Here is an 18,121-nt window from a genome sequence, read left to right as displayed (position 1 = left end):
AGGCCTTGGCCTACATTAACGGCACCAGTTAGCTCCCCTTGAGCTTATCAGAAACCCTGTCTGCTCCCACAACATCTGTTGTCTAATGAGCTCCTGTTTTTCAATTCATAGCCTTGAGACTTACATTTTTTCTGTCTGAACAACAGACCAAGTAGAGTAATATTTTTGTTGTTGGACTTTTCAAGGAACATTCTAGTAACCAACTCGGATTGTGGTCAGGACGGAAATTTAGTGATGACTAAAGCCAATAATTTTGCAACTCTATAAACAGTGGTCCTAAGACCCTCTGAGATCTCCTGGACTGCAGCAGGCTGTGACCAGGATTGTGGGATGCCTCTTGGAGCTTGTGATCTCTCCAGTTTGCAATGGAGGATTGCCATTGAAAGCTGACAACTGAACTTGGGCTGATACCCCCCACTCCTTGAGACCCAACCCTTCATTTGTGGAGAGATGCAAAGCCATCCACTGAATTCAAGGGGAATTTTTCATAGGTATACCTTTGCACATACTTCATGTCTGTGTGCCAATTTAGGTCTATAATTAAGCAAAACTTTTTGTCAAGTTACTGCTCTGCTTACAGAAAATCCTACTGAATAATTTTGTTTTAAATTAATCAATTGTTCAAGTACTGCTATTATTGTACTGATTAAGTAATGAAATACTGCTAAATCCTTCAGACCTAAACTTGATCCAGTCTGAAGCTAAGTTTGGCAAGGGAGTCCACTCTGACCCTTTTGACCCAATGGTAGTTTTTCTTACCCCTCTGCATCCCTTACTGTTATCCCTGCTTATCCTTGTGTCCCTAGTCTCCACATAAACCATCCCAGATTGCTTTTAATCAGATTTTTCCTTGTGTGCTTGATCAATACAGTAATAGAATGAATCTTGCCATAGAATTTGTTGTGCTTTTACAAATTCATATTAAACCTACCTTTGCTGATACCTCACTGGTGATTCTTTAAGTGACCTAAACCACTCATTCTCATACGTATTAGAGAAGGTAAGAATTTTATACACTTGTCTCACAAACTTACCAAATGGTGATCCTCCAAGTCTTGCCTCCAGGGCTTGTGTCATTGTCAGGTAGCAGCGGTCAGTGAGAGGAGTCTGTACCAGCTTATCCTGAACCCCGAGGTACTCAAAACCATAGTTGAATTTGGCATTTGCCATCTGAATGGAGAGCTGTTGCAACACATCTGTCTGCTTTGGGTCAAAGTAGAACCGCATTTGGCTCAGCCACTCGAAAGATTTGGAGTTGTCGATCTTGCTTTTGATCAGTGATCTTGTAACATCTCTCTGGTGCACCAACTCAGTGATCTGGAGAATGAAGGTAACTCCTTAAGACCACAGCAATACAAGCCAATAAAGACAGGCTAATAAAGACAGGACTCCTACAGCTTCTCAGATTGGCACAGTGAATTGCCATCACTTAGAAATCATGACCTAAAACCAGCCTCTGCTTTAAAATCTGTTGCTACAAAGCCAAAACTAACCATGTTGCCTACTGTTAATGACTTTCCTAGTTTACAGCAAAGCACTCTGGTCCCGTTAGCCTGTTAATCTGTTACACTACTGAACTCAGTATTTTACTTGCCAGAAATCAGGTATTTCCCTCTAGAAATAACCCAGGATGATTTTAACTCTCCCCCCACCCCCAATCCCTATCTAAAAACAAAAGCATATCATAGTTACAATAATAACCAGCTTAACGATGTATTTCAGATTTGAATGAAAAAATCAGTAACTTCTATACCTGGAAGATCCAGTTTGAAGGTCAATTCACTGAGCTAGTCTGTAATATGCTATCAGGCATTAAGCTGACTAGAGTGAAAAACTACCACCCCTACATTAAGGATCAGGCCTTAATGTAATTGCTTAAATCGCACAAAACCTTTTCCTAGAGGAATAGTAATTCGACTGATCAACTTGTTCATTAAAATTAAAAAATGCTCACCTGTAAACCCCAGAGATGAAAGGTTTTTACTTACCAAGTGCTCCAGTTTCCTTCTGCGAAGGGGTGGCTGCTCCATCAGCACAGAGTCTGCCAGGACGTTGAGTGTGACCTCAACATTGGCTAGGACAGACTGGAGAGGACTGTTGTCTCCACCTCCACCATTGAGGGCTGACTCCACATTCTCAGACCATGCAATCTGGGCTGACAGTACAACAAGCTGAGCCTGTGTAAAAAAAACCTCATCAGACAGTTTTCCTTGCTAAAGTAACATACTGAAGCATATTGAAGTGTTCCACATTAATACCTGGTATTTGTCAATCCAAGAGATGTAGACTGCTGGATCAATTGAAGTTGCTTTTCCAAAGATTTCTACTTCAGTAACAGACTCCGCAAGCAATTTAGCAAGGGTCACTCTCATTTCTTTTTCAACAAGAGTGAGCCACTCATTGATCTTGGGATGTTCTGTGATGGAGACAGGTGTTTTGAACAGCACCTGCAAGAATTAAAAGTTTAAGTCAGTCCACATTCCCTTATTTTCAGAATTTTATTTAGAAAGAAATACTGCAGCTATACCTCCTCTCCTTCACGTGAGGATATCCCAAGAACCACAGAATTGTCTTCATTGAGAATAATGCTAGAAACTCCAGCAAACATTTTCTTGAAGTGTTTCTGCAACTTAGCAACATTTTTGCTGTTTCCAATGATTTCAAGCAAGTCTTCATCACCAACAAAGTAGAACCTATTAATCACATAAAATTAGATCTGTATCAGAACTCCAACTATCATTTTTAATTTATGATTTATGATTCATCCATGGCCACTACTAACAGAAGTAATTGACAACCATTGTCCCAACATTGCAAGACTGCATGAACCACAAATTTGCCAGCAGTTATACCTCAGTGCTATCATTAAGTTCAAATGGTCTGTACCATATGGAAGCGTATCCACGCTCCATATTGCGGATCATTTTCTTTACTTATCCATCTCTGAAATACCCAAAGTAGAGTTTGGGATTGAACTGTCCTACCAGCCAGGGAGAACTCCCACTCAGTACCCTCCTCACCCTTATTATCTTATGCTAAGTGACAAACTAGTTGAGGACTACAGGTAAGTCAAAATCAATGACCTAAATACTGGACTGTGACAATTTAGACACTGTCCTTGAATCAAATGGCAGAAGAACCTCTTAAGTTTGCAGAAATCAACTGCAATAGCTCCTTAGACAATATCCACATCCTGCAACCAGCCACAGATGGGCAAATAAGGGAAGTTTTAGTCCCACTTCCTGAGAAGTAGCTATAACTAAATCTGTAAATGGTTGTAACATCTCATGCATATGCAACACAGAACTGGCAGAGGCTTTACAGAGCAGTACACCAATTCCTGCACAGAAACATCAGATTACTTCAAGAGTCAACTTCTTATCATTTCCAAGTATTCTCCCAGTGCTTTCTGTATCTTCCCAAGTAAGTCTGCCAGTCTCTCTAATGATCTCTGCACACCTTGAATGTTAAGAACATCCATCACAAGTGGAGATTTGGACACCTTTTTCATAAGTGCCAAAAATTCAGTGCTGATGCTGCAAGTAAAATAACACAATACATTAGTGCAAACTCAGTAACCACAGGCCTGCAGAACACCAAAGTTATTTATCTCTAAATGACCACTCCACCTCTAACGGCTGCAGAGGCTCTAGGGAACACAACCCTAAATTCCCCAAATACCTCTTTATCTACCTCAAGCCCACAACTTGCAACTTATTTGCAGTGTTCAATCTACCAATTCCAGAGCAGAAGGTCTACTTTTCTTTACTTCCTGAAGAGATGCATAAATCTGATTCTTTGATCTGACTGGAAGTGTGTCGAATGAGTAAGTGTGATCAGACCAACTTAAAAGAGAGGAAGTAAATAATGCTTAAGGGGTGAGATTAAAGGCTGCAGCAACAGAAATCAGCCTGATTGTTGCAGCCACAATGCCAGAAAAACCCTTGAAGTAGCTGACATGAACTAGCAAGGAAAACCACCTGAGTCCCTACCATCTTCTAAAAATTACACATCAGCCTGTTTACTATAAACCTTTTTCTCTCATAGTTGCACCTCCTTGCTTGATGAACTTTTATCTACAGCAGCTGTAATCCAGCTGGACCAGATAAGAATGCAGTCAGTATTTCAACTCGGAGAGTGCTACAGTGAGTCATGAAGTTTCAGGCCTACCCACATGGTGCTCCAAGGGAGGCAAGAAAAGAACAAAACAATTAAAAAGTTACCTCTGGAACCGCTGGGTCTCCACAGGCAGCAAGTGTTTGATGTCTGCACTGCCAGTAAAGATACCCTCCAGGTAAACCCATCGCCTCTGGACATCTATCCAGACATCAAAGAGTGCCATGATACGGTTCAGCTTATCTTCCCAGCTAAGGGCATCTTCCTCAAACACCTGAAGTTTAAACATTGCATTAACATTCATTTTAATATTATCAAGTGTTTGACTACTAATAATTATTAGAGGAAACATTTTTTTGATAGTTACAAAGTATGCATATACAATTAACAGTTGGTCAACTTTAAACAGTGAATATAGTCCCTGATGACAAAAATCTGAACTAAATAAAAGGGAAAGGCAGAAATACACAAAAATTCTTTAGCTTTGTTCTCCATTTTACCTTGTAGTATGGTGACAGCTTCATAGCAGACACGCTGTTAATGTGCTCCTTGACTTTGTTGAAAAGGTCATCCCATCCACGAATCAAACGACACTTGTTCTGGTAATTGACCAAGTCCAGCTCGTAAGTGTTCCACACTTCTCTTATCTGAAGAAAAAGATGTTTAAAGTATGACATCAATCATTTCTGCTCCAACAGAGTTACAAAGTTGAAATAGAGTAATCAGATTTTATTTTTTTTACCCAAAGATTCTGGGTTTACGCTCAAACTTTTGTTAATATTTATTGAGACTATGATGCAGTTCAAGGTGGGGTCCTTGCAGTCACTACCAAGAATTGCTTTTCCCAAATAATGCGAGTTTCATCAGAGGAAGTTTCCATAGCTTTAAACTGTTGCCCAAAACACAGCATTTCATGGAGTCTTGGCACTTACTTCAGCTTAGAGTGACAAGTTTACTACACAAGTAGCCACCTAACAGCAGCTCTCTGATTTGCTATTACATGCATACATACAAGAGCTGATACTAGCCTGTTTCAAGAACTCTTCCAAAGCCATCTCTCCCTGAGCCACAAGCAGAACATCTTTGACGATTGCTTCATTTCTCTGTAAGTCGACATCCCAGATCTGGCCCAGGGTCAGTTCTGAGACAACCCAGTTAACATGAAGCCTCTTCATCAGTTGTTTCCAGTGTCGGTCTTTAAGTGCCTCGGATTTCAGTTCGATAACTAACATGTTTATCTACAGAAGACAAAGAAGCAATTACATCTTTGAACTTGAATATAAAAGACATCCATTTCAGAAATGAGTGTAACTTACCTTCATGTAGCCCTTCAGAAGTCTCTGAACATACTCATAGGAAGCATACTGTCGCAAGCGGTTGAAATTGCCTTTTAAACAACTGCGATGAAGTTTTGTCGAAGCTGTTATCAGTAACATAAAAGCAATGAAATCTTTCTCTACAAGTCCATGCACATAACCATGCAAGTTACCTATATATTTGTTACAGAAAACTCTCTCTAAAGAGACACTAGCAACAGGACAGCTCTTTTAAGTGTTACCCGTATTTGCCTAAGATGTGGTTACTCTACAGCCTAGAATGTAATTTTATTGGTCTGACTGAGATTTATGATGTAGTCTTGTCACAGGCAGTTAGTTTATAGCTTAGTGTTCTTTCTACTCTTTACCGCCTGAGCACGGAACTAAAATTGATGGTGTTTACCTGACTGTATAATGAAGTTTCCCTAATGAGGTCGAACAGCCTATTTAAAAACAGCAGTTTCCTCTCTGTAGATGCAGTCCAATCTCAAAACTATGGAAACTGCATAAATCCCCTGTAAGATTACTTAAATTATGACAATCCTGTGAATAATATTTAGTTTAGCCTCAGAAGAAACATGCTCGCAAGTATTGCTACCAGAAAGCCGGGGGTGGACAACCCGGTGTGCTGCGACCTTCCTAGAGAGCGTCCTGCAAAGCATCTTCCAGGGGCCGTGGCAGGCCTCCCTGGGCAGCAGGGGATTTCAGCAAGTGTAGCAATTTCTCAGCTACAAGTGATTCCAGCTCTTGTGATTCAGCTCTTTGTGAAATCACCCAAGGTGAACTCAGGGACAGGGAGACAGGAGCCCCATTTGGCAATTCCACAGAGGTAGCTTTAATTGTCCAGCAGCCCCTGTGAAGGGGAGGCCAGGGACAAAGGCTCCCTACTGAGGGGCAGAAATAGGGCCTTTTATGGGAAAGGCAGGGGGTGGGGTAGAAACCAACTAGCCAACTGGGTACAGGCTGTTACCATATAGAAACAAGGCATGCTGGGGGTGGTTCACTTTGTCACCATGACCCAGAGGAACGTTGCTTATCTCTGGGGTAAGTCTTTTTGCCCTGAGGCCTCTCTCCTCCAAGGGAGTGCAGAGGGCTCTTGTGCCAAGGGCTCCCAGCCCTCCACACACGAGAAACTGAAGAAGGTACCTAAACACTGAAAATGATCCAGACTGACAATTGAGCATGTCTATCTCAAGAGGCCTAATTTCTAATTTGCATATATTTGTGGCAGGTAACCACAGGCCATGTGTTGTTCAAGTACACAAAAGTGAAGTACCTTGCGAGGCTGTACTGAGACCCAGGGTTGTTCTTTCATTTGATCGATCTGTTCCCAGACCTTAGAGAGTTCAGACCAGACACCTTTGAGATCCTGCAGCTCTTCAAGGGCTACCTGTAGTAAAGAACGTATCAAACATCAGCAGTTATTCCTAATTTCTTCAAAGTCATTAGCATGGGTGAATTAAACAAAATATTTCTAATCCATCAAAAACCTTCAGACAGCTTGCCAATTCAACAGAACTGCAACAGCAAGTGACCAAGATGAGATTTTTCCATCTCAGGTCACATAATAGTTTCAAAAGAATAAGACAGTTAAGGAAGAGATCACAGACAATCCCTGAAGGCTAGAACTGAGTCAGTGTGGAGATTATGCCCTGATGTTAGTACAGCACACACTACAAGTCACTCTCCTAGGGGAGAAAATTATGGAACTGAAACATTTTTATCCCAAACTGCCGAGAAAGTGTGTGAGCAAGTTGTACCTGGACGCGCTCTTCACTGCCACTGAGCAGTCCAGTATCTGTTAGTTCCAGAGCTTCCTTGGCCTTCGCACACTTCTCACGGTCATCCTTCAGCCTGCCGAATTTTCCTTCGTAAATGGTAAGAGCTTGAAGAGCCTCCTCTGGACGCAGGTTTCCCTAAAGTTTACATGGGATACATGAATCCAATAATCCTACAGTTATGCTGAAGGCAAGTTAAAAGCGAGGACTAAATATAAATGTTAGTTTGTCTCATTATTTTTCCATTTTGCTGACAGTAAGGCAACATACTAGTCCACAGTAAATCTTATCACATTTTTACATGCAGTTTTTGGCTTTACTAAAAAGCATTTCAGGTGAAAAAAAAAACAGGCAAAAAGCAGCTTGCTCCTGAATCCTCCTTCATGCATACCTCTGACATATACTTGTTTCAGACAAAGCTCTATTAGTCACTGAAGTCATTCACTTTTCTGCACCTAACAGAGGCCCATGTATTAAGGGTAAATTTCCCGCTGCAACTATTGCCAAAAATCAACACACTAACAGGTTATTATATAACCCTTAAAAAGACTTCTACTATCACCTAAAATGAAAAACTGCAAAAAAAGCATAAAAACAAACTCCCTACTTCTTACTGAATGCAGAAAATCTACCACACTTACTGAATATTAGTCATCACTACTTACTGTTACAGGCTTTGTTTTCTCCCAGTCTGTAAGCAAGTCAGTTGTTCGGCTCTCCACTGCACGATCCTCTTGAACTATTTTCATCTGCAGATTTGCTACTTGTTGTTGAATGGCAGAATCCTTCCTACGCATGATATCATTAAAGGCACCCCATTCTCCTTCAATGTTGTCAATGTACAGCCAAGAGGAAGGAAACTGGAACCGTTGTTTCTCAAGCAAGCGCTGACCATTGCGATAAAGCTACAAGACACAGTGGTTTTAAGTTAAAAAGACAAAACTTAAGCTGCAAGACTAAATAAACATACTTCAATAAATGCTCACTATAAAGCTCACAGGATTTTTCAGAATATGAAGTTCAAGCCTGTTTTTAAGAGAACTTGAATATCATGAAGCTGCATCTTAAGAGCTAAGCCTGACATTTCCACAAGTCAGAACCACTAGCAAAAGACAACAAACATACCTCAACTTGCTTTTCAAACTGTTTGATTTTGCGTTTCAAGGACTGCACGTATGTGATGAATGTCACAGCATCTGATGTGCTAGCAGTGTCCACGGAATGCTGCTCCAGCTCTTGACGGGACTGTTAAGGGCACAAATCAGTGTTTTAGCATTCTACAACAGTTGATCTGAAAGTGAAAAACTGGAATTATGACTTTTCTTACCTTAGAAATTTGTGAATGAAACTCTGTCATATTCTGACCAAGCATCTGGCCAAATTTGCTAAGCACTTCCTTGTGCCAGGAGTCATACTTCAAGTTCACCTTTGATTGTACCTACAAGTGAATAATGTTACATAACAGTTATTTGTCACCCTTGTTATTTTCTGTTATACACCTATTCTGAAATTCAATGCATTTATCACAAAAAAAAATTACAGTTTCTTACCTTGCCATAGTCTATGACAACAGGTCCAAACTCCTTTCTGGTTTCTGCATTGTCAAATGTTCCTCTTGCCTTTCTTATCTGAACTAAAAGGGCCTGCCACTTATTCAGGTCTTCTCCAAGACGGTTGTATATATTTTCAGCCTGCATATCCCACAGACACTGGTACTGCAGCCAAACCTAATGGAGGTATTTCACAATGTTCAGAACTTCCCCAGGATATTCCAAAAGATGTGTTTCCCTCTAACCCCCAGGAAAACTGAAAGTCCACATTCATTTTAGCTGTACCATTATATCCTCTCAGCCTCCTACCTTGACATACTGCTCCACTTCAGTCACAATTCCCATGACAGCTGAGTATGACTCCTCCAGAGCTGCAGGGCCATCAGGCATCCTTGTCAATGCATTACGATAGAATTTCTCTTCCTCAGACAGCTCATAGTGCACTCCAACCTAAGAATCACAGTTATACTTGTGACATACATGAATTTCCCGAGCACTCAGGTATGGTTTTAGAGCAGCACACTAATATATTGAGGACAACTAATGACAAGGTGAAAGCAATTGCTCAGACTTAGATACCGCTTTGTTACACTTACCTGATATCTCTGACTTTGAATTCTTGGCAGCGACAGAATTACCATCTTCCAAGAAAACATTTCTTGGTAAAGTTTGTATCTACAGTCTTCAATTGGTGGATTCAAGTATATCACCTGGTTGGTTATTCTTAGTTCATGTACAATATTCTGCAGAAACAGTAAAAACACCCAGTTTTACTGGCAGGTACTGCTGCATATAGACAAGAATTTTGGACTTCAAGAAGCAATTTTCAAAAATAAACTTGCATTTAAATGGGAAGAGGAAAATATTTCTCCAAAAACAGATGCAAAAGAAATATTTATCTCCCATATAAGGCTCAGAAATAATTTATGCATTAATTGACAATAAGAAAAAAATCTAATTCAAGAAAAAAAAAAACCCACAGGAAAACTTACTTTGATCTTGGGTTCACCACCAGGCTTATGGCTCACTTGAGGAGCGTCTGTATCCATGTCAACTTCTGCTTTGTCATCTGCCTGTCCCAGAAGAACCTGGGTCCAGGCCCTCAGTCCAGCTTGCAAACGAACACCCAGGATTCTTTCAATCTAAAGAAAATAAGGCACATTGGAGGAAAAACCTGCAGATTCACTGCATGAAGATCCTTGCTATCAATATATTCTGACACCAGGCACACTCTAGCACCTCGAAGAACCAAGTGCTCCTATACTAAGCCATTCCAGCACCAGAAGGGGCTTACCAGAAGAGAGCTGGAGAAGGACTGTTTACTAGGGCTTGTAGCAATAAGACAGGGGATAATGGCTTTAAATTGAAAGAGAGGAGGTTTAGATTAGGTATTAGGAAAAAATTCTTCACTGTGATGGTGGTGTGGCACTGGAACAGTTTGCCCAGAGAAGTTGTGGATGCCCCATCCCTGGAAGTGTTTAAGGCCAAGCTGGATGGGGCTTTGAGCTACTGAATCAGTGTCATCACTGCCCATGGCATGGGGGCTGCAACTAGATGATCTTTAAGGTCCCTAGCAAGCCAAACTATTCTCTGATTAAAGAGGTTTAGGCGTTTTGGTAGATTTTCACTGAATATAATTCAAAGCTTCTCCTGGTCCTTATGGACTTTAATATACTGAAACATTTTTAACTGTATTGAAGTTGGCCTAGTGACCAATAACCTGAAACTTAACAGGCAGAACCAAACAATATGATGGCTACCAGAATAGCAAATTTCCACCACCCTTTATCTACCTTGCTCCCCAGCATCTTTTAGGCAGTCAAGCTGTATCAAACCTTTTTCTTCAAAAGACAAAACTCCCCTTGAATTAACTGATCCCAAAAGTCAACAGCAAAAAAACCCCAACACAGGTCTTGCATCTTCTGCATACCAAAAATACACTGAAATTTTCAGGGAATGAGAATTTTCCCCTGGGTGACTAAAAAGAGAATAATCGAAGTATATTTTGCACCTGAATAAAACGTTACCTCTACACATATACTACTCCTTGATCTGCAACCTACCTCCATATCCAGCTTATTGACCCAGATTGGCAAATTTGAGTATGAATGAAGATTTAAATCATCCACAGCTTTCTGAACTCTGTTCAAGATTTCGGAGAAAGTCTTGTGATCATACATGCATGTTTCCAATGATCTGACTTCCAGGTCTATCTTCTCTTCAATAATGAGCAGATCATCCACCTGAGATAGTTTAGGAAAAATGGGATGTTTGACAGGTTAGATCAAGGAAACAATAATTACTCAGTAACAGTTAATCACATGCCTTTATTTGGATGCAGCAGTCAATCAATTTTAGCAATATCAAATGAAAATACCACTGCTAATACCAATTTTAGCACTACTAAAAGATCCATCCAGCTGATCAATTTGTGCTGACTCAATCAACTGCTTAACCCAAGAGCTGCAGAACTGGTTTTCAGCTGTTCAATGACACTTTTGGATAACCACACATTACTGAACTATAAATGTAAAAATTCTGCAGAATTTGAAAGATAACACAAACCTTTTCCTGGAAACTGAAGACAGTCTCGGCCAAGCGCTGTACATATGGATCAAGTTTGTATGATTCCCACACAAGTGCAATTCCTTCTGCAATCAAAGCCTGCACCTCTTTCTTCAAGCCAGCGACCAGCAGTGAGATAGTATTACGCTCTTCTACTTTCTCACATGTTCGCTCGTATGTGCGGACACTTTCAATTAGAGAAATAGCAAATGGATAGAGCTGATTTGCTTGGTGAGCTTTGTTGACAATTGCTAGTGGGACACGGAAACCAAGCCACTTCAGGTTTCGGACTTCTTTTGAAAGTGTAATTATTTCTGGGAGAAAGTTGACTTTCAGTTTCAGGACGTTTCCAGTTCGACCTCGAACACGAGTGCTTTCGATGGTGAAAATGCGACCAGACACGCCAAGGTTGCGTTGCTGAACTTTTCTTGCCCAGTCATCAAAGATCTCCTGAGTGTTGAGCTTCATGCGGAAGCTATCTCCATCCTGCTTTAGCTTCTGACCTTCTACATGGTTCTCCCAGCCTTTGCCAAGGACATCCTCCACACGCTTCATGTAAGCAGTGAGCTGCCTGTCAATCTGTTTTGCCCAAATTATAGACCCAGACACAGGAGGCAAGTCACGAACATGACTCATTTTACACGCTTGACTCTGTGGGTACTGTACTTTAAACTTGTCATGAAGAGACTCAATGTCATCTTTCACACGCTGGATCAATTGTGTTTGGTATTCACGAATGGCACCACGAATGTGAGGTCTGACAAACAAGGCGTTAAACCGGGAGAAGATTCTGAACATTTCATTGGCATTCTTTGCTGTACCAAGCTGGTCTCTCAAACGGGCTGTTATTCTTGTTTCAACTCTATCAATTCTTTCATCATAGCGCTTCATTGCTGCCTCCCAGGCTTCTGTACCTTCTTTGGAAACATCTAATCCATCTACTTCCTTAACATTCTCATAAGCAAGATTGACTTCTTCAATTGCATTAGCATCTGCAGCATCAAAAAGGACTTCTGCTACTTTCATATCTTGTGGTTCAGGTACCTCTCCTTGATTTTGCTGGGCAACAGCAGTTACCTACATTAGAATCACAGTTTAGTGAGTTGGATACTTCAGAATTTCCCTGGAAGTAGCAAAATGCAGTTGGTTCTAAAAACATTGCAAAAACCCCCTAACAATCAGTGATACATTCTTAATAAACTTTCGGTCATGCTTCAGATTTAACTTCCAGTAGGAATAGGGTAGCACAGTTACTTTACAAACTTCCGTTACTGTGCAGCATAAGCTCATTTTCCACCATGGTTTAGCCAAGTTCAAGGATTTAAACACTTATTAATCTCCTCTGTATTATGTCTAGACTTGCTGTGTTTATTAACATGAGCATGTATTATGCAATGTAAGTCAGAATTAAAGCTAAGCCTATTAGCAAGGGTTCAAAACTAAACTGGTTTTGGAAGCAAACATGGAAACTGAACGTCACTATTGTGTTGGTAACTTCAAGTAATAGTAACACTCTTGAAGAAGCCACACAGATTTTCTGTTTGGTAACGACCAAGATTACCTGAGGTCGCAAGACTCTCACAATGACTGCCCTCAGCTGTTCATGCTGACGCCTGAATTTCCTCATTTGATCAAGACGACTCTGGAGTTTCCTGTGAGCAGGATTGATGCGCCACACCATCTTCAGGTTTTCTTCCCTTTTTCTTTTCACGATATCTCTCAGCAGAACTTGTAGCTTCTCATATTCATCGTCCCAGGTTTGGAATACCTCAAAGCATGCAACCATTACCTGAAAAAAGTTTTAGAACAGGAACTTTAGCTCCCAAATTAAATGCTTCCTGAAAGTCACTGTCCAATGCAAAACCACAGCAACCAGTTTCACAAAACCATGAACACACCTTTTCAAATTCTTCATAGGCAACATGCATCAGTTTTCTCGTTCCCAACACTTTAAGCAGCTGAGAGCTCAGATCTCTTGAAATAGCCTCCACTAAACGCAATGCCCTTTGGATTGGGTATTTTGTGTTCCTGATTTTTCTCAAATGGGTAAATATTGCAACAAGGGCCTGCCTGATTTTGTCCAGCTCCGTAGCAGACAGCAAGTCATTCAGTGGAAAGTCTTTCATCAGTGGATTATAGTCATTCACGGTTTCCAGTGCCTGTTTCAGACCTAAACGGAAAAGATTTTGAACCTTCAAATCCAAAGTAGGACGTTTGTGAAAAATGTCATTGAGTAAGTATTTTACCTGTGTCTGTATCAAAGCTGACAGTTGCATGAAAACGTTTGCCATGTTTTAGAATGTCCAGAGTCAGCAGAACTTCTGGGCTTTCACGTTTTTCCTGAATGCGGTACAGAGCCCGTTCCAAATTTAACCAGAAACTTATCTCCTGCAATGCAGTGCCTGATGCAGGATCTCGATCTAATTTGGTCACCTTCGAAGTAATGGAGAGAAAGAGAAGGGAGGGAGAAAATAGTTTAATTTATATGCTTCAATTGTAAAAACTTGCTGTTACTAAATATAATTGAAACACATAACAACCGCTAGGTTTTAATAACCCAACCTCAGAGTTTTGGCACTTATTCTTTGAAAAGTGTAGGAACTGCATGCAACATATGACGAGTGTAATTCCAGAGATCCTAAAGGTCGGTTTTAGAACCCCCACATAACAATCTTCAGCACAGCCTAAAAATGTCACCTGCCTGCTTTCCTGAGCAGTGTCTGTATTCTGGTTAAGAGCAGATGAGCCAGGCAAGACAACAAATGTTTTATGCTCTCAGGTAAGGAAAGACAACTGTTCCAGAGCAATATGTGTTTACTGTGGACACAGAGGCAACGAACCCAGAGTACTATCTGAGATGCTAATTTTAAGTAACACCAGCAGAACAGCAGTTCTTTTGAAAAGTAACAGGCAGAAGTATGAGATTACAAGATGGGGCTGCAGCAACAACTGTGAAGTGGTTGTGCATGGACCAGGGGCAAGTAATGAAACAAGCCAGTAAGATGTGCTCCTCTCAATCTGATGTAAAGATCTGAAGAATAGTTACAAAATTCACGGTTACTGCCAGTTACTTGAGTCTATTCCAATATGTATAAAACAGTCATAGTCTTGGCTATTTGTAGAACAATTTAGACTAGATTCCAAGTTTAGACTAAGCTTAGCCTAATTTAGACCAGTGTCTTCTGGTGACTGAGAAACCTGGTCTCAGATCTTCAGAGTATCCTGCATGAAACAGCATTTTACCAGTAAACTATGAAGAAGATACACGGTACTACATAGAAGTTCTTATTACTTAGTTGTTTTTCTTTTCCTGTTCTTTATTTGGTTACCTTTTGTATTTCTCTAATCCAGCGGTTGACTCCAGACTGTAACTGATTGAGGAACAATGGATCCTCAGCCTTCTCACCAAAATCTGTAACCTTTGGTTTTTCTCCACGTTCATAACACTGCTTGGCAACGTTAGTAATGGTCGCATGAATTGGCAGACTGATCTCTGGAATTTCAATATTTTGCTGCAAATGCAAGAGGCCCATTTCAAGCTCTGCAATCTTTTTCTCAACTGAAGGAGCCATCTTATCTCCATCCCTGAAAAAGCACAGACATTTCCATATAAGAAGCCAAACCAAAAACCATACATAATGCATTCAGACCTGAACTGCTTCTCCAGAGGCAGCAACAGCATCATATGTGTTTGTGTGCTTAAACAATTCAAGTGATTCACCTTGAAGAGTCACTGTTGTTTGGGGTTTTTTTAAATCATTAAACACTTTACTTCATGAGCACAGAAATGCAGTATTTATACTGAATTACCTGTCTGCTTTGCCCGATTCTCGGATATAGGACTTGAAAAAGGGAGCAACAGCATTGCTAATGAAAGAGTGCAATGTTTCATATGGAGAATCTTCACTGAGAGTGAGCACTCTGAGCTGGGAAGACACTGGTTTGTCGGCATCGATCACTGCTGTACGTTTAATGAACGCCAGGCTATGGAACAGAGAAGAGAGTTACTAACTAATCATCTGAAATTTAAATGACACAATAGCTTTAATCTAACTGCAAGTTCAGGAGTCAAATGGTAACCTGCATCATCATACTTCACAATCTTTCTCCTAAGAGACTTGAACACAAGTCTTCCAAATCAATACATCTTTACTGTTCGGTAATAAACAAGCTGAGCTATCAATAAGGACTCTGAAGTAAGGGCACACTAAAGAAACACACATTTTACAAAGCTCCAGAGTCAAATATGCCTCAGGATAAGTCACAAATATATAAGAGTCAGACATAACCAAAGATTATGGAACTCAAGTTGCGTACATGACAGTTGCATGTATGTCAAAATTAGTAAAATTTTGTTTCTTTAACCCCAGAGATAGAAATCCTAGGTCCACTCCTTTCAGCCTCATGACACACCCTTTTTTAATGAGAGCCTCTACCTTGAAAAGCTATTGCCCCACTTGAATAAAAACACTGCCTGAAAGGACTAGGTAAGCCAGAGGTAAATTTGTAGGTAAAATAGGTACATCTGCTTGTGGTTTTACATTGAGTAGAAATGTCAAGATCTATTTCACTAATTCACCTGTTTGACTTTATTCCATAATGAATGTCAGTGCTGATACTGTAGGAAATGAACTCTTTTTCTTCTTCTCCTTCATCTCCCACATCCTCTGCAAAAAAATATAGTATGCAAGAAATACTTAATTTCTAACACATTTGCCACTCCTTCTCAACCATCTTCTGCTATTACCAGACTATTTTCTAACCTTTAAGTTCCACACCAACTTAACTAAATTAGGTCAAATGTAGCTTTGCAATATCTCTCAGATGCAGAATGGGTTCACTGTCTTTTAACAAAACTCCACTAAGATTTAGGTTGCTATAAAAAGTAATAAAATATTTCAGTAAGTGAATTTTAACTCATTCTGAGAGAGAAATCTGCAATACAGACCGTGCATTTATTTGCTGAGACATGTTGCCAGGACAACTATGCTTCAGTAAGGAAGTAAACAGCTGCTTTTTCCTTTCAAAGGTGGCTTTGTATTTTCAGACTTCTACTTTGAAAATGATTTGGAAATTAAGTCTCTGAACAAAAAAAAAATCTGACAGAACAAAAAGCCAAGCCATGGAAAGTACTCAGGCATTAGCACAGTCAGTGCATCACAGATGATGTAATTGCTGGGGATGCAGGCAGTCGTGCTGCAATGCAGTGATTTCAGTGCAGAAGGTTACTCCCTGTAGGGGGACACACTCTCACTGGACACATTACAGCAGACTCTGTCCTGCTCTGATTTCGTTTAGCCCTTAGGAGATACAGCCTCAGGGTGTCACATCTGTGGCCCCAAGCACCAGAACCCTGGTCAAAGAGCAACATGGCACTCAAGACCACAGGAACCCATATGAGAGCTGTTGGCAGGCTGGGGAGCTGGTGATACCAGAGAGCAGCTTTCATTATGCAGAAATAAGGCTTCTGTTTTATTGTACTTGTAATCAGTAATCTACTTCATGCCATGTAGTCCATGGACAAGCTTCAATAATAAAAACATTGTTTTTAATAGTGTCAGACCTCTCCATATGCTCCTGGAGGTTTCAGATCTGTTAAGTCTGAACACCTGGATGGCAATCATAAAATCCACTCTGCCCAAGTAACTGCTATTAAACCAGAAGACATGGACAGAAATGGTCTCTGTGCATCATAAATTAGTATTTGGCTTTTGAAACACATAATGAGTCTCTCCATTTCTTTTTATGCATAAATATATAATATCTATGCCATAAGCCTAGAGATAACGGATCACCACTATCTTTTATTACTTCCAGCCTGAACTAGGCATGATCCAGGCATAGCAAAATGCAGAAATCATCTGCATTAATATTAAATGGTTTTCTTTAGATCTTATTACACACCACATCAGGAATTCATAGACAGCTGTTCTTTGGTTCTCTTCTAGAAAATTAACCCTACTGAAAAAGAAGTCTCAAACTTTAGAAGCAGCAGGAGGAGGATAATCAGCAGAAATAGGCAAAAAAATTAACAAAGATGGGGTACTTTTAAGCAACATCTGAAGTTTACAATGAATGGACAGTGAATGGAAGAACCTTCTTGATGTTTCTCTATGTGTGCAGCAACTGCAGGGCATATATCAGGACGTTACACTGTTTCTGCTGACATGTTAAATAATGCAATATGAAGTATGACTTTATTAGGATTTGATATGTACAGGAACAGAACCACCAGCACACCAGGAGCAGAGATCCAGAAGCTTAATAGCAGAATTCTGCAAGCTCATGCTGGCAGGCAGGTAGCCATTTACAGATCGCAGGGGTTTGTTTAACAGTAAAAGCCTGCACCATTGATGAAACCTAGCTGTATTTTGTCACTGTTCATTAGGCTGCATTCTGTGACAGTAAGAGCCTATTTAGCAACAGATTTGTTGACAAGTCATTTTCAAAATAAATAGTAACAGCAGCATGAAAGTAACAAAGACGCTCAAGCCAGAGTCTCAGCTCAGCTGCAGTATTACATGCAGCATTTGACGCCGTTCCGAGCGCAAGCAGCACGGCCACCAGGCTTTGATAACTAAACAAAGGCACGGCAAGGTCCACGTCTTCGTTTGTCAGTTACAGGAACTCCTTAATTAACCATGAAAAGATACTTTTTACAGGTCGATTCAGGCCAGGGGTGTTTCTTCCCCCTTTATCCGGGGTTTTGGCGCTTTTGTTCTGTTTCAGAGCGGCTATCTGCCTCGTCCAGAAGGTCCCTTCCCCAGTAGCCTGGCTGCCGCAGGAGCGGTGCCAC

At 40.5% G+C, this 18,121-nt stretch overlaps 1 protein-coding gene across 1 annotated transcript in view; it reads right to left on the bottom strand.

The window, feature by feature from the left end:
• DYNC1H1 (dynein cytoplasmic 1 heavy chain 1) overlaps positions 1 to 18,121 on the bottom strand; it is a 46,262-nt gene that overhangs the window by 26,874 nt on the left and 1,267 nt on the right. The window contains 27 exon segments of the mRNA XM_017728938.1: positions 1,035 to 1,317; positions 1,989 to 2,177; positions 2,259 to 2,447; positions 2,528 to 2,693; positions 3,363 to 3,536; positions 4,224 to 4,390; positions 4,617 to 4,763; positions 5,145 to 5,354; positions 5,433 to 5,512; positions 5,515 to 5,536; positions 6,709 to 6,822; positions 7,193 to 7,348; positions 7,876 to 8,115; positions 8,336 to 8,455; positions 8,538 to 8,648; positions 8,761 to 8,937; positions 9,070 to 9,210; positions 9,357 to 9,503; positions 9,753 to 9,902; positions 10,824 to 11,003; positions 11,326 to 12,402; positions 12,887 to 13,114; positions 13,224 to 13,495; positions 13,572 to 13,758; positions 14,655 to 14,910; positions 15,136 to 15,309; positions 15,905 to 16,029. Of these exon segments, the coding sequence (XP_017584427.1) occupies positions 1,035 to 1,317; positions 1,989 to 2,177; positions 2,259 to 2,447; positions 2,528 to 2,693; positions 3,363 to 3,536; positions 4,224 to 4,390; positions 4,617 to 4,763; positions 5,145 to 5,354; positions 5,433 to 5,512; positions 5,515 to 5,536; positions 6,709 to 6,822; positions 7,193 to 7,348; positions 7,876 to 8,115; positions 8,336 to 8,455; positions 8,538 to 8,648; positions 8,761 to 8,937; positions 9,070 to 9,210; positions 9,357 to 9,503; positions 9,753 to 9,902; positions 10,824 to 11,003; positions 11,326 to 12,402; positions 12,887 to 13,114; positions 13,224 to 13,495; positions 13,572 to 13,758; positions 14,655 to 14,910; positions 15,136 to 15,309; positions 15,905 to 16,029 (5,482 nt within the window).

The sequence above is a fragment of the Corvus brachyrhynchos genome, unplaced genomic scaffold (genome assembly GCF_000691975.1).
Source record: "Corvus brachyrhynchos isolate BGI_N302 unplaced genomic scaffold, ASM69197v1 scaffold1, whole genome shotgun sequence".
In the NCBI taxonomy this organism is placed as follows: domain Eukaryota; kingdom Metazoa; phylum Chordata; class Aves; order Passeriformes; family Corvidae; genus Corvus; species Corvus brachyrhynchos.
Note: the sequence above shows the minus strand (reverse complement) of the source record. Positions and strands in the feature narration are given on the sequence as shown.